Source organism: Vicugna pacos, chromosome 5, assembly GCF_048564905.1.
Source record: "Vicugna pacos chromosome 5, VicPac4, whole genome shotgun sequence".
Taxonomy (NCBI): domain Eukaryota; kingdom Metazoa; phylum Chordata; class Mammalia; order Artiodactyla; family Camelidae; genus Vicugna; species Vicugna pacos.
Window position 1 is genome coordinate 80,573,665 of NC_132991.1, and position 24,473 is coordinate 80,598,137.

The following is a 24,473-nucleotide window of genomic DNA, read 5'->3' on the forward strand; positions in this document are numbered from 1 at the left end:
CGCCTATCTCTGGGGGCATGCAGTATTTCGCGTTTACCTATTCAAGAGTCAGTGTGTGTGACGGTCATAGAGGAAGAGGCACAGGAGATTTAGATTCCAAAGATTATGTCTTAGTTTTGCATCTCGCTCTTTAACCACAGGCAAGAACATGCCCTTGCTGCTCTGTGGCTCCTTCGTCTCCAGTGAGGGATGAGACCAATCAATGACATATCCAGCTCACAAAATTGTTGAGCGCAGTGATGTACACGGAAGCACCGTGTGAACCAGAAAGTGTTAAATAAATGCTGGTTTAAAAAAAAACCCTCTGCCTGTTAGTTATTACAACCTGCTTTGTTGCCTAGAGATGCCCTCTGTAACCAGAGAGGGATAGCGTGCATCTCACTGCCCGTGTGTTTATGAGTGGCTGTTTCTCCAGGGTGCTTCCGAGGCAACCCCAGACACTTCCGGGGGTGCGAACAGGCCATGGCATGTGTTTTCTTGGCCTATCCTCGGTCACTTGATCATCTCGGACTCAGTGACTTCTATGCCCTCCACAAAAACATTTCTCAGTTTATTAGTTACTATAATTACTTGTGCACTCGCCTTCAATGCCACAGACATTATTGAGCTCTTAAAGTGTGCCAGGCTCTCTGTGAGAAGACGGGTGGGAGGTAGGGATAAACCAGATATGCTCTGGCTCTTGGGGAGCTTACTGCCCAGGGAGGTGGTGGGAAAAGGCACCTTGGAGCTGGGTCAGGAGGATGGGAAAGATTTCAGTAGGAGGTGAGCATCGTAATGGCCATTTTGGAGCATCTACTTTGTACCAATCATTTCATTGACATGACTGCACTCGGTACAACTCTAAAGGGAAAATGTGATCTCTACTTCACAGGTGAGAAAGCTGAGGCTCTTAAGAAAGGGGATTCTCACCAAGGGGAGGCTGGGGCCCTGTTTCTCTTTCCCTGAAGCCGTATTGCCTCTTAGATCTTCTAAAATGCCCACCCTGGTTCAGCCTCTAGTTTTTTAAATCTGTCCCTTTGTGGTACCAGGTTCCAGGGATACCACATCCTACCCGAAAAACACCATTGAGATCCTCAGCCCCCAAATACCCATGCAGGTCCCGTTCTTTCCTGCAGGGGGCCTTTCCTGAGCTCTTCCTTCTGCCCGGAATGCTGGCCCCTCTCCTGCTTCCCCAACCCACCCCTCAGTGCATGGCTAATTCTTTTGTACCCTTCAGGTCCTTGCTTAATTGTCCCCTCCTTACAGCTCACATCTTTAACTATGCAACCTGAATGTTCCCTGTAAACGTGCTCTCCCCCTATGGCGCTTGCCAGATTTCATAATTATAAATTTATGTCTTTGCTTGTTTGTAGTCTGTAAGCTGCCCAAGGGTAGGGACCATGTCAAGTTTTTTTCACTGATGTATATCCAACACCTGGCACTGGTAGAGTGTAGAGTGAATGTGTGGATCTTGGTTACACACTTGCGAGTGCCTAAACTGTTAGATTTTCAAAACACCTTTTATTTCAAGCCCCCATCCCAAGGGGTTGGTAGGGCTCCCCTGATCTCACCCTTCCCTCATCTCACCCTTCCCTCCCATCTTGGAGGGAAACTCCTTCTTCTTTGCTGATTGGGGAGGGCAAGGGGTGACTCTTCCACCTTCTCCCTAGCTTCTGGTCAAGACAGTGCGGGTCTTGCAAACACTTTCTTTTTCCTCCTCTGCAAACCTTCCTAGATTTCCTGAGACTTTGGCTCTGCATGAAGAAAAGCAGAAAGGCTTGCTAGCTTTCTATCCCACCCATTCCCCTCAAACAACAAAAGCCAAAGCAGGCTACCTGCTCCGGTGGGGTTGGAGGAGGAGAGTGAAAGGACCCAGACTCATGTCAAAATGTCATCCTAGCACAAATGAACTGAATCTCTGGAGCTTAAAGGTAGGCTCCCCAGAGGGGTGAGAGAACCTTCAGATGTAGGCCATGCTGTCCTGGGATTGGGTCTGTTTCAAAGCTGAGTCCAGGTTTACCGAGGGACACATAGATTATGACGACATAAACCACGGCAGAGTAACAACAATAGCAAATAAGAAGAATGACATTTATTGAGCACCTATTCTGTGCCAAGCATCGAGCTGGTATTTATATATAGCATCTCTGACTCCAGAATCTGGTCTCTTTCTCAAAGCCATGTTACTTCTCTCGTAAAATAAGGTCTTACTCACCACAAGTCCAGTCAACAACAGCATATGCCACTGGGTGCTCTGTTCTGGGGAGCAGGGAGAAGATGGCAAGAGGGAATTCCAGGCCAGTCTAAGTGACAACCTGGGGTTACCTGAACCCACACCCTACTGTCTTCCAGAAACTCTTCAGCTTGCCAAGTTAGGATTACAAATGCAAAGATTGGTCCATTGGCCAAGTACCGTCAGAATCTACCCTGGTGGAGGTAAAGCTGTCCTGGATCTTTCTGTCTTTGAATTGGCATGGCTGGGATCTTCAATTTGGCAGGAAGACTTACTGCCCTTTGAGATGTAAGCCAGCTTCCACTTATTTCGTGTGTGTACATTTTATCATTTTTCAAATTGCAAGTTACCCGAGGGCTTCTGCGGCTCTTCCATTTGTAGTAGTATTGATACCAGCTGACATTTGCTGAGCACTTCCTACGTGCCAGGCGCTGTTCTAAGTGTCTCACGTGGATGAAATCATGTCAGCCTCTCAACAACCCTGTTTTTATTGCCATTTTGCAGATAGGGAATCTGAGGCCCATAGAGGGTAAACAACTTGCTCATGGTCATGCAATTATCAATGACAGAGCTGGGCTATGAACTTGTGCTTCTTAATCACTCCCCCTTTGGCTTCTAGGAGCCTCCTTAGAAATTCGGGAAGTGAGTGGTATGTTTCAGTTTATGCTCATGGCATGGAAAGTTTAACACTTGCGGGAGGGCATCAAGGCATGGTTGAGGGGACAGGGAGCACTGTAGTATATGAGGCTAAACATTAGACATGAAGCCAGAAGCCCTTGGGTTCAATTCTCCACTATGCTGCCTACCAGCCTTGGACCTTGGGCAAGTCACAAACTTTCTGAGCCTCATTTTTCTCACCTGTCAAATGGGATTAAGATGCTCTGTCTCAGGGGGTTGTTGTGTGCTCATGAATATCAAAATGGTTTCTACCTAATTTAAGGTAGTGGCATGATCATGATTGTTATCTTTAGGACTAAAAGATGGAGATGGTGAGGAATGATGTAAGAATAAGAGAGGTAGGGGCTACCCGGGCCTGCTAATAGGATGCTCATTCACTTGCTCTCTCCCAGCTCCCTGATATTGGTACCACTAATGCCTGGTGCCCACTCAGCCTGTGCCCTGGACTCAGAGCCCATCTCTCTGATTGTATCAGTCAGGATGCCGAGCTGCAAACAACAGCTACTCTAAGCTGGAAAGGAATTTATTAAAGGGAATAATGAATATTAGGTGGTACTTTGGGGAGGAAGAGAGAGCTGAGAATAATGATCAGTCACACTGCCAGAGTGTCTATCTTCTATAACTGGGCACCAAAACCTCCACCACGCATGCGCATGTGCGCGCGCGCACACGCACACGCGCGCGCGCGCGCACACACACAAAGAGTGGTCATTCTTTGTGCATTCAAGGAGCACTCTTTTGTCACGGGAATGAAGACCCCATTGGGAACACTCTACAGGAGACTGACAATTACAGGTGCACTGGAGGCAGTGGGACAGTGAGGAAAAGCCTCTCGGATGCCAGGAGATCTGAGTGGGAAACATGTGCTCATTGTGTTCCCTGGGGAAGGTGGGGCCTCAGAGGGATGAGTTGTGTGATGCCCTTGGGCATCAGTGTCCAGGGCCCAGGTTGGCACGACTCTCCCCAGGCTGTCTTGGTATGAAAGGACCGCCTGTCTGATTTTACTGGCTAAAAGAAAGGGACTAGGGCCATGAGCAAGACCAAGGTATCAAAGGTAAACTGAAGGCCAGAGCCCTCAGAAATGTTTCCAACTGGGGAATTCAAGGCTCAACTCGGAACTGAGTTACCTGGCTCAGAGTGATAAGGGACTGGGACGTGCATTCATGTGCTGGGGCCACCATAACAAAATTCCACGAACAGAGTGGCTTAGACAACACAAATTTATTGTCTCCCAGGTCTGGAGACTGGAAGTCGGAGATCAAGATGCCAGTAAGGCCGTGTTCCCTCCAAAGGCATTAGGGAAGGATCTGTTCCAGGCCTTGCTCCCACGTTCTGGTAGCTTCTGGGCTTGGGGCAGCATCACTCCAATCTTCACATGTTGTTTTCCCCGAGTACGTCTGTGCCCATATTTCCCCTTTTTATAAGGACACCATTCATTCTGGGAAAGGAGCCCACTCCACCCAGGATGGGTTGAGCTGAGACCCAGGTAAGGGCAGGGCTGGGAGAGGGTAAATTACATGCCCAAGGTCATAGGGTTAAGCCTCTTCCCCAGACGGAACCCCTGGTGCCCATCACCCTGTCCCCCTCCCCAGGAGTTGATTTCTCTCTCCTGAGCCTGGCCTGGCCGCTTTCACCCTCCCCTGCCCTCAGCTCCATCCTGGGTTCTCCCCAGACACCCTCCTATGTTCTGAGGATTTAGGGTTGTGGCTTCAACAGGTATTATCGAGGGCCTGTTATAGACATGGCATTATGCTAGGTGCCCAGTTTCAGCGAGACCCCAAAGGGTCAAATAGGGCTCTGGTCTTTCATTCCAAAGACCTTTGCCCTTGGAAAAGAGGACATGACCTCAGGGTCCGGAGAGGTGGAGAAGGCGTGTGAAAACTGAGCCACAGAAGCTTAGTGCTGGATAGAACTCTGGAACACTTTTTCCCCAGACCCCGCTGGCTACGATGGGGAAACCCAGGCCCAGGGAGGGGAGGTAACGTGCCAAGGTCAAACGTTGGGTGGTGCCTGGTGGTAGAAGCTGGACATCTGGGGCTGTATTCGGACTGAAGGGACAGGTGGTGGGTGCTTCCCCGGGTCTGTGAGCTCAGTTCCCAAGGCTGGCGGGGCTGGCGTCTGTGGAGGGGTCGCCTCCAGGGCTCTTGCGGGGAGGGGAAGCTAAAAGCAAGGTGGTGCGTGAATCTGGGGATTGTGGGAGTGGAGGGCGGCGCACCCGCCCCCGGCAACGCGTGGAGCGCCGGAAAAGGGGCTGCGGGACAGGTGGGGTCCTGCGGGGGCCCGCGCGTGGGGGCCGGGCCGGCCGGGGCGGGGTGAGTCAACGCCCGCCCGCTCCCATTGTGCGGCCCGGCGGCTGCGGCGGCGGCGGCGGCGGCGGCGGCGGCGGAGCTGCGGAGCCGAGCGCGAGGAGGTGGAGCCGCGGGGTGCGGGCTCCGGCGCCTGCGTCCGCCTGGCGCCCCTGGCTCGCCGCGGCCGCGGGCGGCCCCCGGCCGTCCGGCCCTGCGCAGTGACAGGCCCCGGAGCGAGTGCGGGAGGGAGATGAGGCGCGGCGGCCGGCTCGGGTCCTGCACGCTCCGGGCCCCCGAGGTACCGCAGGGCGGTGCAGGGCGCGGCGGGCCGGGCCCGGGGATGTCCCGGGCGTGGCGGGACCTCGATGGGCGCACGAGAGGGCGGGAGATCCGGCTCCGGGGAGGGGGAGGGGAGGGGGCGGCCGCGCGAGATTCTTGACCCCGCCCTCCTCCCCCAGAGCTCCCCACTAGGTCCCGTCAGCGCCCCCTTCTTCTCACCCGGGTCACGGATCCCTCAGTGAGTCAGAGCCTCCCAAACCGCCTCTCCGGACATGGCCAACGGAGTGATCCCGCCGCCCGGGGGCGCCTCCCCCCTCCCCCAGGTGACTGACGCTCGCGGGGGTGGGAGAAGAGGAGGGGGAGGGGACTTCATGGAGGAGAGGGGCGTCTTCTGGTCGACCCTGGCCGCCCCCCCCACCCCCCCATCCAGAGTTGGAACTAGGCGGGGAATATGGAGAAAGAAGGGGTCTTTTGGTATTTTTTGGATCTGTTGCCCCCACTCCTTCCAAGCCCTGGGGGCCTGGGAGGTTGACATCAGCTTGGGGCACAGGGAGTAGAAGATGGAGTTTGGCTCCCCTATCCCCACCCACGGCTTGGAGTTGGGGTGGGTGTGGGGCGTACATGGGTCAAGTGTCCTTAGGAGAGTCTGTCTGAGTCTACAGGTCCGGGTGCCCTTGGAGGAGCCCCCTCTGAGCCCAGACATGGAGGAGGAGGACGATGACTTGGGCAAGACCTTGGCTGTGAGCAGGTTTGGGGACCTCATCAGCAAGCCCCCGGCCTGGGACCCCGAGAAGCCCAGCCGCAGCTACAGCGAGCGGGACTTTGAGTGTGGGTAGCCTGGGGACCCCTAGTGTGGCCGCCCTCACCACCATCACCTTCATTGCCACCATCACCGTGCTCTCCACTGGCTTGGTCACCCGGTGCCATCTTATGCTGGATGCTGTGCTGGACGCTGTGCTGGGCCACCATGCCATGTTAAGTCATCCTGCCTCACTCACCCATCACCTGTCTGCCTGCCAGGGGCGCTGGGCCCCAGACATAGGGGAGATGTAGAGAGATGGGCCTGAGGCCTCCCTTGGTGACCTTCATCTTCTCTAAGGCTCTGTCATACCTCTGGCCTTGCTTTCTTCTGTCTGCCACCTCCCCTCCCTTTCTGAGCTCTGCTGACTTTACCTTCCCTTTCTTCGCTGTATCATGTCCCCCCATCCCCACCATGACCTCCCCTCTCCATCGCTCCATCCCCCTACTCTCCCAGGCCTTATCAATGACAGGACACAGACACAGGTGTTGGGGGGAGCCTGGCTCTAGAGGAAGGACTAGGGTGCACTTGTTTGAGGCCTTGAGCTAGAATAAGGTGTGTGCCACTAGGGTGGCAAGGGGCCCTCTTCTGCTGTAGGGGTCCCAACAGGCTCTCCTGCACCCTCAGTTCACCGGCACACATCCCACCATACCCACCACCCGCTCTCGGCGCGCCTGCCTCCACCCCACAAGCTGCGGCGACTGCCCCCCACCTCTGCCCGGCAAACCAGGAGGAAGAGAAAGAAGGAAAAAACCTCTGCTCCTCCCTCTGAGGGGACCCCTCCCATCCAGGAGGAGGGGGGAGCCGGAGTGGATGAGGAGGAGGAAGAGGAGGAGGAAGAGGAAGGGGAATCTGAGGCAGAACCCATGGAGCCCCCACCCTCAGGGTCCCCACCAAAAGCAAAGGTAGGATCTGACCCGAAGGAGGGCTGGCTGTTCAAGGAGGGGTGCGGAGAGGGGGGGAGGCCACAGCAGCGGGGAGTGGGGGAGCGGGGCAGGCAAGGCGGGGTTGCCTGGGGGGTTGGGGCAGGGACCCAGGGCACGTGTGGTTTATCCACAGTTTTCCATTGGAAGTGACGAGGATGACAGTCCCGGCCTCTCAGGGAGGGCTGCCTTCACCAAGCCCTCGCTGCCGTCAGTGGGCCTGAGTTCCGACAAGAGCCCCCAGCACTCGGTCAGGTACTGGCCTCTGGCCCAGCCTGGAGCAGGTCCCGGGCTCCTTCCTGACCCTGAGGACTGTCCCCAGTTCCAACCCCAGAGAAGCGAGGAGGAGAGGAGAGGATGTAGAGGAGGTGGGAAGAGGTGTGCTGGTAGTTGACAAGGAGACAACCAGAGGGCTGACAGGGAAAGAGTCTTCCAGGAGAGTGAGGGTGTCTGGGTGAAGAGGGGACAGAGAGGAACTGGGGACCAGTGTGACAGGGGTGGGAAGGTGAAAGTGAGCTTTTTCCTGCCCAGGAGGAGCCTGTGTTTAGTCTCTGACAGAGGGCAGAAGAACCCCTAACCTGGCCCGTGTCTGTGGAGGTTCTCTGCCAAGTCCAAGGTTGCCATGTTGCCTCCTCAGCTCCCCAAGTCCCCGGGCCCGTGTCTCCCGAGTCACTGGAGAGAAGAGCCGGCCCTGGAGCCCATCGGCCAGCTATGACCTGCGGGAGCGGCTGTGCCCAGGCAGTGCCCTGGGCAGCCTGGGTGGCCCAGAGCAGCAGGTGCCCACTGACGAGGCGGAGGCCCAGATGCTGGGCTCCGCCGATCTGGATGACATGAAGAGTGAGTGACATCCTGTGGCAGCCCCCACGGCCCACTCCCACGGGTGCCCAGCCTGTGAGAGACCTTGGAGAGGCCCCGTGCTCTCCCCAGCCCAGGGCTGAGCCCCTCTGTAGTATCCCTCTCTGCTGGAATGTGGCCAGTGACAGGGAGCTCACTACTTCACCAAGCCACGCCTCGGGTGCCAGAGCTGAGAGTTCCCCACACTGCACCTCTGCCCTTCCATCCTGATCGTGTCCTCTGAGTCACCCCCGGAATACAGCAGCCCTTCTTCCACGTGACGTTTGGAGATATCATCGTGTCCCCCTCCCCTGAGGCTCTTCTTCTCGGGGCAAATGCTTACCCACTTCAAACCAGCTCCCTGAGTCTGAAACCACTCTTCTAGGCTCTGCATCTCCCTATGTCAGGGTCCCCCACTCCCACCACACCACCCTTGGCCACGCCTGGCTGTGATCTCGGCACATTCCTTCCATCTTATCAGTGCCCTGGTTTCTGTGCCACCTGTCATCACCCATGGGGCTCTGTGCCCAGGCCAGGGGCATCACTGACCCCGCCCTCCTCCCCCTTGGAACCACTTTGTGCGTGGGGGGTGCAGGGGAGGGCTTTGAGCTCAGTACGTCATGGAAAGTTGCCAGGGCCTGAGGACAGGGACAGGAACAATCCGATGACAGCAGCAGCAGCAGCGGTGGCAGTGGGATGGTGGTGGGGTCAGAGGGAGGGTGTGTTTACAGACCCAGGTCAGGGCTGGAAGCAGCAGGGAGCAGATTTGGGGACCTGGGGAGTCTGGATCGGGAGGCCCAGCCACTTTCAGCTCTGGTTGGACAGAGACCACTCCTGTCCAGGCTCCCACCTCTCAAGAGAGCCAGGGCTCTGGGAGGGAGCAGGGGCCAAGGCCACAGCCATCCAGGAATGACAAGCCTGCTGGAGGAGGTCACAGAGGCCAATGGGGCACTGAGCCCTGGGCCTGGGGACGCTGAGGGCTGGAGCTCTCCTAGCCCTCGAGACTCGCTGGCCTCAGAGGACTTAGAGATGTTTGTGCTGGACCTCGAGGACTATGACCTATGGGAATCCATCAGGGGCGAGCTGAGCCCCATGGCAGGGGGACTGCCTTGTGAGTAACTTGGCTGCTGGCCTCCCCACAGCTGCTAGCCTGAAAGGGGCAGATGGGGAAGAAGGGAGGGAAACTCAGCCTGAGTCTGCCTGGAGGTGTACCCATGGGGGAGACATGGGTGCTGAGGGGGTGCAGGGAGAGTGCCGCGGGCTCGGGGCCCGGCCACTTAACGTGGCTCCCTGCAGTGCAGAGTGAGAAGCAGTGGTTGTGGCAGGGGCTGTGGACTGAGTTGGGGGTTGTATTTTTATTGTGGCTTAGCCAGTGGTTCCCCATGTGACTGTGGACTAGTCCTTTCCCCTCTCTGGGCCTCAGTCTCCTTATCTAGGAAATGGCCACGCTGGATGATGTAGTTTTGTTGGCATGGCCCCTGGGTGACTGTGGGCCACCCCCCAAGTAGGCTGGCTGGGCAGAGCTGGAGGGGCTGGCCCTGAGGCCCTGAGCTGGAGTCCTGGGACCGCCAAGCCCACCTTCTCTGCAGGTCACCGGCTGGAGGACAACCCTGGTGTGCGGCGGCACCTGGTGAAGAAGCCATCTCGGACGCAGGGTGGGAGGGGCAGCCCCGGTGGCCTGGCCCCCATCCTGCGCAGGAAGAAGAAGAAGAAGCAGCTGGACCGGAGGCCTCATGAGGTACAGGACCCTGAGGGGGTGGACTTTTGGCTTCCTCTCGCCTCTCCTTTCCCTTTCCCTTTCCCTCCCTCCTCGCCTGGCCCCATCACAATGTCCATAAGACAGCTGGTCCCACCTGGTGGCCCCCAGGCCCTCACCCTCGGCGCCCACCCCAGGTGTTTGTGGAGCTGAACGAGCTGATGCTGGACCGCAGCCAGGAGCCCCACTGGCGGGAGACGGCCCGCTGGATCAAGTTTGAGGAGGACGTGGAGGAAGAGACGGAGCGCTGGGGGAAACCCCACGTGGCCTCGCTCTCCTTCCGCAGCCTGCTAGAGCTCAGGAGGACCATCGCCCACGGTAGGGGCCCTGCAGGCCTGGCCCTGGTGCTGCACACCCTCTTCACAGACCGTAGAGCTCAGCCTGTGCCAGGCTGCCTGGCCCGGGGGACTCATCCCTGGAGCCCTGGGGCCAGGCGAGGTCTGGGTGCCCTTCTGGGGTCGTGGGGTCCAGCTGCCTGCACAACCATAAGCTCTGAGGGGCAGGGCTGTGCCTTGGTACCTGGTACCATACCTGGGCATAGTAGGTGTCCGTCCACGTGCAGTAAGTCAGCAGATAACACCCTCTCTGGGTGAGGCAGGGGCCGTGCCCTCACCCTTGTGCTTTCTTTCTTCATCCCTCTTGGGTCGGGCTGTGACCATATGGAACTGTGTGTCTGCCTGGGTGCCCTGGGGGCTGGGCTCACCCAGCATGTTTGCCTGCCCCCTTGGGGAGCAAGGCCACAGGGGGGTGTTTTTTTCTATCTGATGGGACCGTGTTTCCTCCTCTGACTGTGCCCCCAGGAGCTGCCCTCCTGGACCTGGAGCAGACCACTCTCCCAGGCATCGCACATCTCGTGGTGGAGACCATGATCGTGTCTGATCAGATCCGGCCAGAGGACAGGGCCAGTGTCCTTCGCACCCTGCTACTGAAACACAGGTGCCAGGGTGGGGTGCCTGAGAGGGGGCCTTCAGGTTCAGCTGCCCTTCCAGGAGCACAGACCCTCCTGAGTGGCTCTCCAGCCTCTGCTTGAATACCCCAAGTGACAGGGAGCTCTTTATAAAGTATCAACTGTTAGAAAGTTCCTTCCTACACTGAGGCAGAAGGGTTAGAGGCCCTGACCCTCCATTCTCATTTCCTCATGACCTCAGTCTACCAAGGGTCTCTTTTCCTCATCTGCCTTGCCCCCTTTGGCCTCTCCTCAGCCATCCCAATGATGACAAGGACAGTGGCTTCTTTCCCCGAAATGCATCCAGCTCTAGTGTGAACTCGGTCCTGGGGAATCATCACCCAACCCCCAGCCATGGCCCTGATGGTGCAGTGCCTACCATGGTCGATGACCTGGGGGAGCCAGCCCCACTCTGGCCTCATGACCCTGAGGCCAAGGAGGTCAGTCGCCTTCTTCTGACCTGGGCTCGTGGGGTGGAGAAGGCTTCCAGTTTCAGTGGAGGCTATGGATGGCTTCACTGAGTGGATCAGGAAGATTGGGTGCCTGGCCCCATACTCGGCATGTGGGGGACCTATGTGACCAGCACAAGGGACCTGCCCTGGAGAAACAGGATGTTTAAATGGGATGATGGGGCAGACCCCAGGGAGCCACTTAAACAAGATAAGGCTGAGGTGGTAGTGGGGGGCTTGGAGGAGGGACCTGGGTCCTGGGCTGGTCTCCTCCTGATATGGGGCACATCACCAACAGTCCCTACATTGGTTGGGGAGGGAGAAAGCAGGGCCCAGATCCAGGGATGGGAGGGCAGAGTCCAGGCCTAGAGCAAGGGATGGGAGGGCCTGCCATGGCCTCCGGTCTGGGTCCCAGCCCTATTCCAGTTCTGCGTCCTCAGAAGCCCCTCCACATGCCTGGGGGAGATGGTCACCGGGGGAAAAGCCTGAAGCTGCTGGAGAAGATCCCTGAAGATGCTGAGGCTACTGTCGTGCTCGTGGGTAAGGAGGGCTCGGCTCTGGGGGTAGGGGCTGTGGGGCATGGATGCCTCTACCGGGGCCTGTGTGTCATGACCTCTGGCCTGCAGGCTGCTCCTTCCATCCCCAGCCAGGCCTGCCCCCCCCCCAACTCTGCCCCTGCTCTTCTTCTCAACCCATCTTGCCCCCCAGCCCTTTTTTCCCCAATCCTCTGCCTGTTCCCCATCCGGTTTTCCGCTATCATGGACTGTTTCTAGTCCATGTAGCACCTTTGTGACGATTAGAAAATAGTACGCTTTCCTTAATACCCTCGATTTCCATCTGTTGGTAAGTTGTAATAAATATTCAAACACGCAAACAAATACGGGTTCTTTAGATTGGGGTTTCCTTACGCAGTGCACAGCCTGCACAGCTGTATGTGATGGCCCCAGATACCCACTCTAGGGCCTGCCTTGACTGCTCCCCTTTGCCCAGCACCCTGTGCCTTACTCTGCCCCCAGGATGTGTGCCTTTCCTGGAGCAGCCAGCAGCAGCCTTTGTGCGCCTGAACGAGGCTGTACTCTTGGAATCTGTGCTTGAGGTCCCCGTGCCGGTTCGCTTTCTCTTTGTGATGCTGGGGCCCAACCACACCAGCACTGACTATCACGAGCTTGGGCGTTCCATTGCAACCCTCATGTCTGACAAGGTGGGTCCTGCAGTCCTGGGGCAGGGTGCTCTTCTGTTCACCTGAGCCCTACTTGTTTCCTGTCCCTCTCACTGCCCCTAGTGGGGCCCATGGATGCAGGGGTACTAGAGGCCCTCCCAGGTGCCGGCCTTGCTTCAGAGTGGTAGAGGGAACTGTTGGTTGAGAGAGAAAAGCGAGCCTGGGGCTGGGGCCGTGGGAATGGCGGGGTGGATTCAGCAGAGAAGAGGAAGCCCAGACTCTGAAGTTTTGGATATGACATGAGACTTGAATGGGAGGCTGGATTCTTGTGGGCTCGGATAGGAGGGTCCTCTGGCCACGGGTGATGTTCAAAAGATTTACCAACCTTCACGGTGGGGCCTTTTCCAATCAGAATGGCCCCTGCTTTGCCAGGCTTTAGCCCCTTAGGTGTTGCATTGTGGCAAAGTCTGGAGGCTCTGAGGGGAGTAGAGGGCACTCTTGGGGGTGCAGGTGATGTTCTGGGCTGGGGCTGCCTGCTGGACAGCACAGACTTTTTACAACTGGACGAGACCTGTATATGTGGCTGAACGTTCACCTTGCCTCTTGCTCTGTGATGGCCCAACACCTGGTCCCCAAAACCCCCATCCCAGGGGTTCCCTGGGCCACCAGCTCAGCCCCTGCCTCTCCTGCCCCCAGCTGTTTCACGAGGCTGCCTACCAGGCAGACGACCGGCAGGACCTCTTGAGTGCCATCAGCGAGTTCCTGGATGGCAGCATCGTGATCCCCCCATCCGAGGTGGAGGGCCGGGACCTGCTGCGCTCTGTGGCTGCCTTCCAGCGCGAGCTGCTCAAGAAGCGGCGGGAGCGCGAGCAGACCAAAGCTGAGATGACCACTCAGGGTGGCTACGTGGCCCCCGGGAAAGGTCAGACCCTTGGGGGCCTGGAGCCCCCCTTCCCAGCATACATGCTCCCACCCCAGCTCCCGAGGCCCTGACCCCAGTCCCATCCTGACTCCTGAGCCCTGTTTATGGCTTCCAACCCCTGACCCTGGTCTCTGCGACGCGTCCCCAGCTGGGAAGGATGGAGCCCAGGGCCTGCTCCCAGCACGAGGGGCATGGTCTGTGTTCCAGCAGCCCCTTGTGCCCCCAGAGCTGTCAATAGAGTTGGGGGGCTCCGAGGCGGCCCCCGAAGATGACCCCCTGCTGCGGACGGGCTCGGTGTTCGGGGGGCTTGTCCGGGACGTGAAGCGCCGGTACCCACACTACCCCAGCGACCTGCGGGACGCCCTGCACTCCCAGTGCGTGGCCGCTGTGCTTTTCATCTACTTCGCTGCCCTCAGCCCTGCCATCACCTTCGGGGGGCTGCTAGGTGAGGGGGTGGTAGAAGAGGTGAGGGGGTGGGAGAAGAGGTGAGGGGGCTCAATGTTACCTGCTGGGTTTCTGGGTCAGGGCATCCCAGCGATCACATTAGGGGGGCCGGTGGCTGAGAGGAGATCACCCCTGTTGTGACCATCTTAAGGAGCTGCTGGCTCAGGGGGTCCCAGCAGTCACTTTTGGGGGACTACAAATGGGAGGGGATTGGGGACCCGATGATCACCTTGGAGGCTGGTGGTGAGGGGCAGGAGGGATGGGAGTGGTGAGAGGCCCTAGATATCACCCTAGGGGGCTGCTCTGTTCTTCTTGGGTCCCAGGGTTAGGGAAACTAGATGAGGAAGAGGGGCCAGGTGGAAGGAGCTGGGCCTGGCCCATCCCACCGACCCTTGCCTGCCCCAGGGGAGAAGACGGAGGGGCTGATGGGTGTGTCTGAGCTGATTGTGTCCACGGCTGTGCTTGGCGTCCTCTTCTCTCTGCTGGGGGCCCAGCCGCTGCTCGTGGTCGGCTTCTCTGGGCCACTGCTTGTCTTCGAAGAAGCCTTCTTCAAGGTGACAGCCTGCCCCACCCCTCCCCCGGGGTCACCTGCCCCATCCTATGCCCCAGCCCAGGTGAGGGGCCCCAGCGGTCTCTCCCCCTCTCCCTCGGGGGTCACCTCTTGCCTGTGCCATGGGTCCCTGACGTCCAGGGCAGACGGCTGTGGGTAACCCTCTCTCCCTCCTGACCTCTAGTTCTGCCGAGCCCAGGACCTGGAGTACCTCACGGGCCGGGTGTGGGTGGGCCTCTGGCTGGTGGTCTTCGTCCTTGCCCTGGTAGCCGCAGAAGGCAGCTTCCTGGTCCGCTACATCTCGCCTTTCACCCAGGAGATCTTTGCCTTCCTCATCTCGCTCATTTTCATCTATGAGACCTTCCACAAGCTCTACAAGGTGGAGACCCCGAGAGGTCTTGGGGGTGGGTGTAGAGGGGGCTGGGCAGTGCCCTTGGGAGGAGACCATGGGAGGGAGTGGCGTGGGCAGAGGGGACAAAGAGGAAGGCTATGTTGGGTGTGAGCGTGGGGGGTTGAGGACACCCTAGGCTAGGTCTGAGTTGAAGGTCAGGGAGTCAACCCAGATATTTGAACTCCAGGATTCACCCGCAAAGGTATGTGGCAGGAGGAGGGCACTGTCAGTGCTGCAGGGCTGGGGGTCCTCGCGTCACCATTTGCAGAGGCGGGGTGTGTGTGAGATATAGCTGGATGTCCTGTGTTACATTGCCTGGTCAGGTCTCTCCCTCACAGGTGTGCTGATGGTAGAAAATCAGGGCCACCTACCCAGGTGAGCGCCAAGGCGGCCATGTAACCCACACAGGTGTTCATGGAGCACCCGTTGCTGCCATTCTACCCCCCTGGGGGAGCCTTGGAGGCTGGGCAGGACCTGAATGGGAGTGTCCCGTCTCCCACTGAGGGGCTGCCGGGCCCGAGGAACCAGCCCAACACGGCTCTGCTGTCCCTCATCCTCATGCTTGGGACCTTTCTCATCGCCTTCTTCCTACGCAAGTTCAGGAACAGCCGCTTCCTGGGTGGCAAGGTGTGTGGCTGGCAGGGTTGGGGCCTGGGAGGCTCCGTGAGTCTCCCTCAGTTCCTGCTGTCACCGCCAGGCTCCGCTCCAGAGTGGGGCTGTGCCTTCTCCCAGTCAGCCCGGGGACCTGAACCGAGTCCCTGCAGCCCTCCTCCCTGTCTGAAGCCTCAGAGAAGTGTAATCAGGAGGGGAATGCCCTCCTGGGCTGGGCCGACACCCATGGGGTCTAAAGGGACAGGCCAGGGGACTCCTGGCTCCTGCTTAGACGCAAGCAAGGTTGGGGTACTAAGCCCCCGTGCTCCTCTCCCAACCCTCACCTCTGTCCACCTTCTGCTCCTTTACCCTGACTGGCCCCTCTCAAGGCTCGCCGCATCATCGGGGACTTCGGCATCCCCATCTCCATTCTGGTGATGGTCCTGGTGGACTACTCCATTACAGACACTTACACACAGGTGAGTGACTCCCAACCACCTCTCGCTGCTGGTTCTCACCCCAGGGCCTTGAGAGGGAGGCCGCAACACCTCCTCATTCTCCCAGCAGCCAGTCAGTCCTGGAACCCCGCGTTCCTGGTGAAATGCTGGTGTGCTAGGGCTCCCAGGGGTGCTTGGGCTGAGGCTTTCAGAAGCAGCCGTGTGGTCCACCTGAGTGGCCAGCTACGGGGTCTGGGGCTGTGTGTGACCCTCAGTCAAGACTCCTGGAGGAGCAGGTGGGACTGGGAGCAGAATGACAGGCGTCCCCACAGCAGGTCTCCTGACAGCTTTGGGGCTCACGGAGAAGGTATATCATTTTCCTGTCCTCTACCAGACCCTTGGAAGGACAGTGACTTTGGAGGATACAAAACTAATTTCCTCCAAACTGTTCAGACCTAAATTCCCTGGAGCCCTGGTACCAGGGGCACAGTGCTTGCAGGGAGCAGCTGCTACATGGAGTTCCCAGCTTGGGGAGATAGCATCCTTGAACCTTATCTTTCTTCTGGCCGTGCAGAAGCTGACAGTGCCCACGGGGCTCTCAGTGACCTCCCCCCATAAACGCACGTGGTTCATCCCGCCCCTGGGCAGTGCCCGTCCTTTCCCACCCTGGATGATGGTGGCAGCCGCCGTGCCTGCTCTCCTGGTCCTCATCCTGATCTTCATGGAGACACAAATCACTGCGTGAGCGGGCTGGGGACACCCTGGGTGGAGGAGGTGGGGGAGGGGTGGGGAGCTGTGGGATTGGCAGCCGTAGGGTGGACATGGGCCTGGGGCATTTCCCCATTGTGCTTTGACGTGACATTTGTCAGTCGCCACCACCCTTTGCAGGGTGGCACTTGACAGTCCTCAGAACACCCTGGCAGCGTGTTCTCTCACCCAGTGATGCTCACATATATCCCATTTTGGTTAAACCACAGTGATGTAGTGAGAGCTGGCATCTGGCTTTTGCGGTGTTTTAAATATCCACAGTATGGGAATTTGGCTCAAATTTGCTTAAATGTGAGAACTTCAATTTGAGAACTCGAAAGAGGAAGCTGGCAGGTCCCGGGAAAGCTCTGCTCTGGGTGTCCTTGCCCCACTACACTGTCCCTGCGGTGTGTGCCTGATCCTGCCGCTGGCCCGCCTGCCTCTCATCCCCGCTGCCTGTCCCCTCCCCGCAGGCTCATCGTCAGCCAGAAGGCACGGAGGCTGCTCAAAGGCTCCGGCTTCCACCTGGACTTGCTTCTGATCGGCTCCCTGGGTGGGCTCTGTGGGTTGTTTGGGTTGCCCTGGCTCACGGCTGCCACCGTCCGCTCAGTCACCCACGTGAATGCACTGACCGTTATGCGCACTGCCATTGCGCCCGGCGACAAGCCCCAGATCCAGGAGGTGCGGGAGCAGCGGGTCACTGGAGTGCTCATCGCCAGCCTCGTGGGTGAGAGCATCCTTGCAAGGCCCCGGCCCCGCCCCACAGACTGGCCTTCTTGGACTTTAAATCCTTTCTCCATCCCAGACTTGACCCAGGCCCCTTCTGAATTTCCGAATGCGTCATGACTGGCCCTGCTCTGACCCCCAAACCTGCTTCTTGACACTCCATGTGCCTTTTTTCTGGAGCCCTTTCTTGGTTCTAAGTCCTGCTCCATTTCTCCATCTTCTCTTGGTCATAGTGATGAGGTCCAGCTCGTCCCCTCCCCAGCAGGCCCACCTGTCCTCACGGGGGCTGTCCAGGGGTCATGTAGGTCTGTGTCACCTCCTCCAGGCCTGTCCATCGTCATGGGGGCTGTGCTGCGCCGGATCCCGCTGGCCGTGCTCTTTGGGATTTTCCTGTACATGGGGGTCACATCACTGTCTGGTATCCAGCTGTCCCAGCGTCTGTTGCTTATCCTCATGCCAGCAAAACACCATCCTGAACAGCCCTACGTGACCAAGGTAGGGCCAGGAAACATGGAGGCGGGGAGATGGGCTGACGGTGAGGGAGTCCAAGGGATCCCTGGGCTGGAGTTGGCTGGGATGACCATGGAGGAGAAGTTGGGACCTGGGGAGCCAAGTCCCCAAAGATAAGTTGGGAGCTGGTTGGTTGCTGTGTGATGAGACCTGACGCCTGTTCCCCAGGTGAAGACCTGGCGGATGCACCTGTTTACCTGCATCCAGCTGGGCTGCATCGCACTGCTCTGGGTGGTCAAGTCCACGGCGGCCTCCCTCGCCTTCCCCTTCCTGCTTCTGCTCACGGTGCCACTGAGGCGCTGCCTTCTGCCCCGGCTCTTCCAGGACAGGGAGCTGCAGGCGGTAAGGGATGGTGCCTGGTGCAGTCTTGGGGGCATGGGCCCTGATTCAGGGAGATCTGGGTGCCAGTTTCTGCTCTTGTGTGATGATAGCACGTTACTAACCTTCTGAAGTTTTATTTTCATCTGTATAATGGGGCCACTAATAGATTCTCCCTTATAGGATCATGGTGTGGATTAAACCAGGTAAAGCAATGCTAATCCAGGTAAAGCAGTGAGAACCACGGTTTGGTGTGAAGAAAGCACAGGGCTGCTATAGAGAGCTGTGCAGGCCATGTCCTGAATCAAAGCACACAGCTGAGGGACAAGTAGGGGTGAGGTGGCACCACAATCCATCCCGAGCCCTGTTTTTATCAGCTAGGGGAAGGGACATCTTTTTGAAAATCGCCCACCCACACATGGTGTCCCAAGGCACCGCAGGAGCTAGGAGCCCCAGGAAAGCACTTCTCTGTGGTAGCTGCTGTCATTCTCATTGTTAGGAGGTATTGCTGGGGGGTGACCTGAAGGTTCTGGCCAGAGGAAGGTGCTTCAGCCTGGGGCCGCAGTCCCTGTAGACAGCCAGGCCTAGGAAGGTCTGGGGGCAGTGAGGGCTGCTGGTCAGAGGAGTTGCAGGGGAATGGGAGGCAGTGAGTCTGCGTGCCTGTCTCTCCCAAGCTTCTCCTCCATTCCACAGCTGGACTCTGAAGATGCTGAACCAAACTTTGACGAGGATGGCCAGGATGAGTACAATGAGCTGCACATGCCCGTGTGAACCTCTCCGCGGTGCCCCTGAGACCCCGACACCTTAGTGATCGACACCCCGGCCCCAGTCAGAGCCTAGTCCCAGGGCCAGTGGGCGCCTCATGACCCAGAGACGTGCCTGGAACCACTACTGATGCCGCGGCCAGAGTGGCCCCCTGACTCTGCCTGAGGCGCTGACCTCGTCTCACCCAGGCCCTTTCACAGACCAGACAGGCACAGGCTTTGAGCTCATTATAACCACACTCCGTGTCTTGTGTCTGCCTCACTTTCTTGGTTCCACCTCTGGTTTCTCAGGTCATACTTATCCATCTGTAACTGGAAAAATTCTATTTTCAGGGTCATCAAAATCAGGGAGAGTTTCGAGGCAAGGACAGACTTCTTAGGGGAAAAGGGACAGAATCAAGACCACAGAAGGTCAGAGCTGAGCCTTATCATCACTCTCTCGATCCCTCTGAAGTACAGTTGAGGAGCTGGAGGCTCAAGGTCTGGCTCAAGGTCATACACTGTTAATCCAGCCCCTGCTTAGAAGGAGAGGGCGGGGGAGGGGGGTTGCTCTGCTTTAGCTACTAGGGAAATCGGAGCGTGCCACTGACTGTGGGGCCACAGAGGGGAATGGAAAATGTTTATTTTCTTTCCCTGATCCTTGGCATTCCTAGGAGCAGGGACAGGAGCTGCCCAATCCCCTAGACGCCAGGGTGGTGCTGGATTTGGGGTCCTGGACCGTTTTAGTCTCCAGGCTTAAAAGAGAGGCAGTTCTGAGGCCACTCCTTGTGCAACAGTCTGTCATGCCAGAAATAACCTGGGAGGCCTCCAGGAGGGTGCAAACTGGGAGCCCATTGCGTCACAGCTGCTAGGCAACCAGCAGCGTGGTTGAACGGTTGTCCCTGTGTTGCCCTCTGGTGGCTGCTCTCTCACACTGCAGGCTCTGACCGGACTGGGCATGGGTAGCACTGCCACCTGGTGGACCCACTGTGGTCAAAGATCCCATTCAAACACATTTAGTTCCACCTGGGGAGATAAGGGGGTGAGGCAGAGAGGTTCCATGGACTTCCACAGCCCTGGGCAGCTCTGAGCATCTACAGCCGGGAATGCCTCCACCCCAGGTTAGCCATTTCCTCTGGAGCTGGCCCTGCTTCTTCCTTATCCTTTCCCCCAGTTTCCCCACAGGTGTTCAGGCCAACAGGTAGAGCCCTGAAGCTGATCAAGAGAGAAGGGACACACCGCTGTGAGGCTGTTTTGTTCGAAAGGAAGAGATGCGCCCCTCCAGCTGTCCCGGATTGTCATTCAGGCTGAAGTATTTCAGCCCGGTCGGTCGGCCACTTTGGTCTCTGGCACCACGGTGGCCTCCCGCTGCCTCTGGCTCCAAACTGATTCCCTTGGCCTCTGTGAAGACAAGATTCCTTTCCCTTAGATTGACCAAGGCCAGGTGGCATTTCAGAGGAACTTTGCCAAAGTGCAAAGTGAAGGTCAAACACAAAAGAACTAGAACTGAGACGTGTAGAGCAGAGCAAACGCGAAGAAGGCGGGGGCCACACATACAGGTGGGCCTGGCTGGGAAGCTTCGCGCGCGGGACTCTTCCTTTCCTGAGCTCTGGATCAGGTTGCCTTGCCTGCTGTCAGGGCCTCGGTGTGGGCGGGCTTCCCTCGGGGGTCTGAAGGATGCTGAGACCCACCACCCACTTCCCCGAAAGGAACCCGCTTCTTCCGGAGCCCCTGAGAGAAAGAAGCTACCTAAAGACTCGGCTCTTCATTGGACACAGATTGTGTCAATCATCTCTGGTTGGCAAATAGCTGATAAGCGTGGGCGTTGCTCAGTAGGGCAACGAGCAGCAAGAGGGCGGGGCCTTTTGAAATAAGGAATGAGTGTTGGTCTGGGCTGGTGGGTCAGGGTGGTCGCCGGAGTAACTAGGCCCTGAGGCTTCAGTTAGAACAGTAAGTGAACAAATTTCAGTGAAAGTTTGAACTGGACATCATTTCTGACTGTGAACATGCCCCTCAATGGAAAAGGATATGAATAAGGCTCAAGAGCCTCGAACCTTAGAGACCACAAAACCACCGCCTTTATGCCCCTCTCCCGTCGCCCCCTCAAGGGACGGAAGGTGCAGCTTGGTGAAGTACAAGACCAGAGCTGGCCAACACGCACGCGGAGCTGGGCCTGGGCGGGGCGATTCTAGGGTGGGGGCCCGTGGAGGCTCTGAAGTGCTTAGGGGTTGCAGCGGCCCAAACGTTTACCAGGCATGGGTCTCTTGGGGGATGGCAGAGGACAGGGTGACAGTGGGGGCCAGGGAAAGGCAAGGGGTGATGGAACAGTAACAAACCCACAGGACGACAATTGGCCTGACCTTTCAGAGATCAAGGCAGAGATGGTTACATTTGGGGACGTTCAGAGTTTGTCCTGAAGCCTTAGTAGCCTCGTGTTTTCTCTGGCTTTCTCTTCACTGACCCTCCAACTCTATCCTCCGGAGGGGCTGCAGCTAGACTGAGGCCACCTTCTTCCAAGTGTAGAGGGAGAGCCAGTGGAGAGGAGCCCCATCCGGCTGGGTGGCACAGTTCTGGGGAACTAAGAGGGGGCGTGTAGAAGCCATGGTACTTTTGAGTGACAGGCCAAGCTGCCGTCTGCTTTACAGAGGAAGCTGTTTGGCAAGTGGGCACATCCAAGGTGGTGCAGGACCCTTCTGATAGGGAGGACAGCAGGCCCGTTGCCATCTTAGTCCCCGCCTTGTGGCTTTCCCAGCAGGGTTATGGCCACATCCTGGGAGGCTGCCCCACGCTTTCAGTATCCTTGCACAAGTTCAAGCCCACTTCAGGCCCAGAGAAGTGCTAATTCATTCTTTGACTTTGAGCAAAGAGGGTGGTTGGCATTTCCTTGCTCCGTGCTGAAGATTCAGCTCACTTGTGAGTCTCCTGCCCTCGTGAAAGCTTCTGGCTGTCAGAGCTCACAGACCATCTGCTTGGATTGCCCTGTGCCCCTCCTTTAGGGCACAGAACCTGGCAATAATGTGTCCCGTTTGGCAGCCGCTGTGACATCTTTTCTTGTATCGTATCAGGTGACTCAAATAATGATCGTGCCTGTTGACACTTGGAGTTCTCAAAGGGAATTCTGAGCAGCAGTGGAAAGACAAAACAGAACTCAAGGGCACTTGCGCCAGAACACTGCCCATGTAGCTGGTGCTTAAGCCATTGCTGAAAATAACAAACAGGTTCTGGGCAAGCATCGAACAGGGGATGCAATCCAATGTGGCAAATAGGAAACCCAGGGTGAGGAGTTTGGGTTCCAGATAGATAGATGGTATAATTATCTGAGAGAGAACTTGATCAGTTGTGTGATTCACCACTTGTGCGAAGAGGAAACTTTAATATTTGTAGGGTGTATGTTCTAGAAGGAGGATTTAAAATTTAAGACCTCTGCTGAGGTTATTTGTAATTTAGTTGGAAATGTTTCTTTTTATTGAACAATCCTTTATCAAGTGCTGACTAAGCAGACAGATGTTGGGATGTTTTCTGGGTGGTGGGTGAGTCCCACTTGGACCTGGGGAGCCTGGAGGAGAAGCAAGGAGCTCCTGGGACAGGGCTACCAGGGCTCTAGGAGGGGAGGGACAGAGAGGAGGTGGGGCACAGCTGGAGATGGAGGGAGGCTGGATGCTGCTGGAATGACAGGGAAGGGGAGGGGCGCCTGCCAAGCACCTCTTCCGCTGCACCCCCATGGCTTGTATTTGCCTGTCTTCCCTTCTGGGCCATAAGATAGGCAGAGACCCAGTCAAGAGGTCGAGGACACTGCCCCACTGAGGATCCAGTGACAGCCAAGTGTGACAGCAGCAGAACTTTCAAAGAATTCTGAGAATGTTTCTGTTTTCACGTTTGTTGGTTTCGATTACAGCTGTCACTTTCTCCATGTCTAATAGTCATAATACCCAAAGAGGCATCGTGGGTTTCTTTTGGAGCCAGCTGGTGGGAAAGATGTTGGTGATTTTGCATACCAGGCTGATGAGGAGACAGTGGCATGTGGGAAAGAGAAAGTGTCATCAGGGGCCCCAGGAGACAATATGAGGATGGACGGGAACCTAGGAGATGGCTTGGGGCTCAAGGCACCAGGAAGTTTTGAGTTCCATCTTAGCTGTCCTGTTCCTGCACCATCAGTGGTTCTTCCAAATGTTGATGATGGAGGAACCGGAGCATCTTCATTCTGGCTTTTGGAGGGCCCATTGTGTACAGGACTTTTTTGTAAGAGCTTCCCCCAAGGCTGGAACCCCTAGAGGCCACCCGATGCCTTGTTTTCTCTCCTCCAGCCTCTGCTTGTTAGGGCCCAGCCCTACCCCCTAGTCCCACCGTAGCTGAAAGTCATTTCTTATTATTGCTTCTCCCTAGTGTGAAAATACAAATACAAGGTATGCATATTTATTTTAGAAAGGGCAGGAACCATGCCTATTTCTATGATGTTTACCAAGCAACCGAAAGGGCTGTACGTAGCACATTCTGTCTAATGACTGGGCTAGTTGGTTGGGGCTGTGATCTGTGAGCTTCTTCGTGACTTGGCTTACTTTGCTATTGTTGAAGGCATTGAGGTTGAGTGGCAAGAGCACAGGGCTGGCAGTTGGGAGTCCTGGGTTTTAGTCTTAGCTCAGGCACTGGCTGGTGACCTTGGTTATGTCCTATCATCCTTCTAGGAGGTTAGGGGTTTGTTCCAGTGTCTATTATGTGAACCATGTTCTTCAGCAGACCTTGGTCCCTGCAGTGCCTGCTCCAGAAGGGTGGGAGGTAGGAGGCTGTAGTGCCATGGTTACCCCCAGAATATCTCTGGGACAATGTACGAAGCTTAAGAACTTTTTCCTTAGCCTCGCCGGGTAGAAGGGAGGATACATCTTGGGGAAGCCTCCTTTTCCATTCCTAGGGACTCAGGGATCATAGCAGGTAATGTAGCATGAGCAGGTGGGGGCTGAGCCGCTTGACCTTGGAGAATGACTTTGGGAGTCACGACTGAATAATCAGACAAAGCTCTGAGAGAGAACCAGAATTCAATTAAAGTTTAATATCCATAAAAATTGCACAGTCCCAAGGGATAAGAAGTATATTAAAAGAATGCAGGATTATTTAGAGTTAAATGGAAGAATATATAGTTACTTTGAGTCAAATAAATGCAAAATCAAGTGTGGGCCTTGGATGGGAGTTATGGATTGGACTCTGGTTTGGAAACCCCAAGTCAACCACTTGTACCTAAGGGAGGGATCTGTGATCTCGGCCACCTCTGTCTTTAAGTTAAGTTGCAGATAGGGCTTGACTGGTCCATAGAGTAACCAATGAGGATGCAGTCAGCATCCCACCCCAACTCTCACTGATTAACAACGTTAGTTAGAGAAAAGGAAGTTATCTCCCTTACATATAGACATTTGAATAGCCCAGAGAAAATTTTAAATTCAGCACACAGGTGTTTAAGGGAATCAAAACTATAGTTTTAATATTTTCAAGTTCAAAGAATTTGTGCATATGTTATTATCTTAACCCATTCAGGCTGCTATAACAAAATGCCATAGGCTGGGTAGCTTATAAACAACAGAAAATTAATTCTCACATTTCTGGAGGCTGAGAAGTCCAAGATCCAGGTGCTGCAGATTTGGTATCTGGTGATATTTCTTGTTCATAGATGGCAGTCTTCTTTTTTTTTTTTTTTTAACATTGAAGTATAGTTGATTTACAATATTATATTGGTTTCAGGTATGCAACATGGTGATTTGATATTTTTATAGATTATATTCCAT

At 56.4% G+C, this 24,473-nt stretch overlaps 1 protein-coding gene and 1 long non-coding RNA gene across 2 annotated transcripts; one reads left to right on the forward strand and one right to left on the reverse strand.

The window, feature by feature from the left end:
- The first annotated feature begins 5,161 nt into the window (after positions 1 to 5,161).
- On the forward strand, positions 5,162 to 18,969 carry SLC4A3 (solute carrier family 4 member 3). The gene is made up of 23 exons (XM_072961730.1): positions 5,162 to 5,476; positions 5,637 to 5,780; positions 6,120 to 6,285; positions 6,884 to 7,161; positions 7,316 to 7,434; positions 7,817 to 8,016; positions 9,603 to 9,751; positions 9,907 to 10,087; positions 10,570 to 10,705; positions 10,972 to 11,155; positions 11,605 to 11,704; positions 12,181 to 12,365; positions 13,020 to 13,245; positions 13,472 to 13,690; positions 14,095 to 14,243; positions 14,424 to 14,618; positions 15,039 to 15,257; positions 15,611 to 15,700; positions 16,233 to 16,399; positions 16,879 to 17,132; positions 17,457 to 17,626; positions 17,810 to 17,983; positions 18,653 to 18,969. The coding sequence occupies exons 2-23, from the start codon at positions 5,730 to 5,732 to the stop codon at positions 18,728 to 18,730; spliced, it is 3,690 nt and encodes a 1,229-aa protein (XP_072817831.1). The 5' UTR covers positions 5,162 to 5,476; positions 5,637 to 5,729; the 3' UTR covers positions 18,731 to 18,969.
- A 332-nt stretch (positions 18,970 to 19,301) lies between these two features.
- Positions 19,302 to 20,388, reverse strand: LOC140696666 (uncharacterized). The gene is made up of 3 exons (XR_012073176.1): positions 20,260 to 20,388; positions 19,942 to 20,103; positions 19,302 to 19,728 (listed from the first exon to the last, which is right to left on the reverse strand). It is a non-coding gene; the product is annotated as an uncharacterized lncRNA (long non-coding RNA).
- Between the last annotated feature and the right edge of the window lie 4,085 nt (positions 20,389 to 24,473).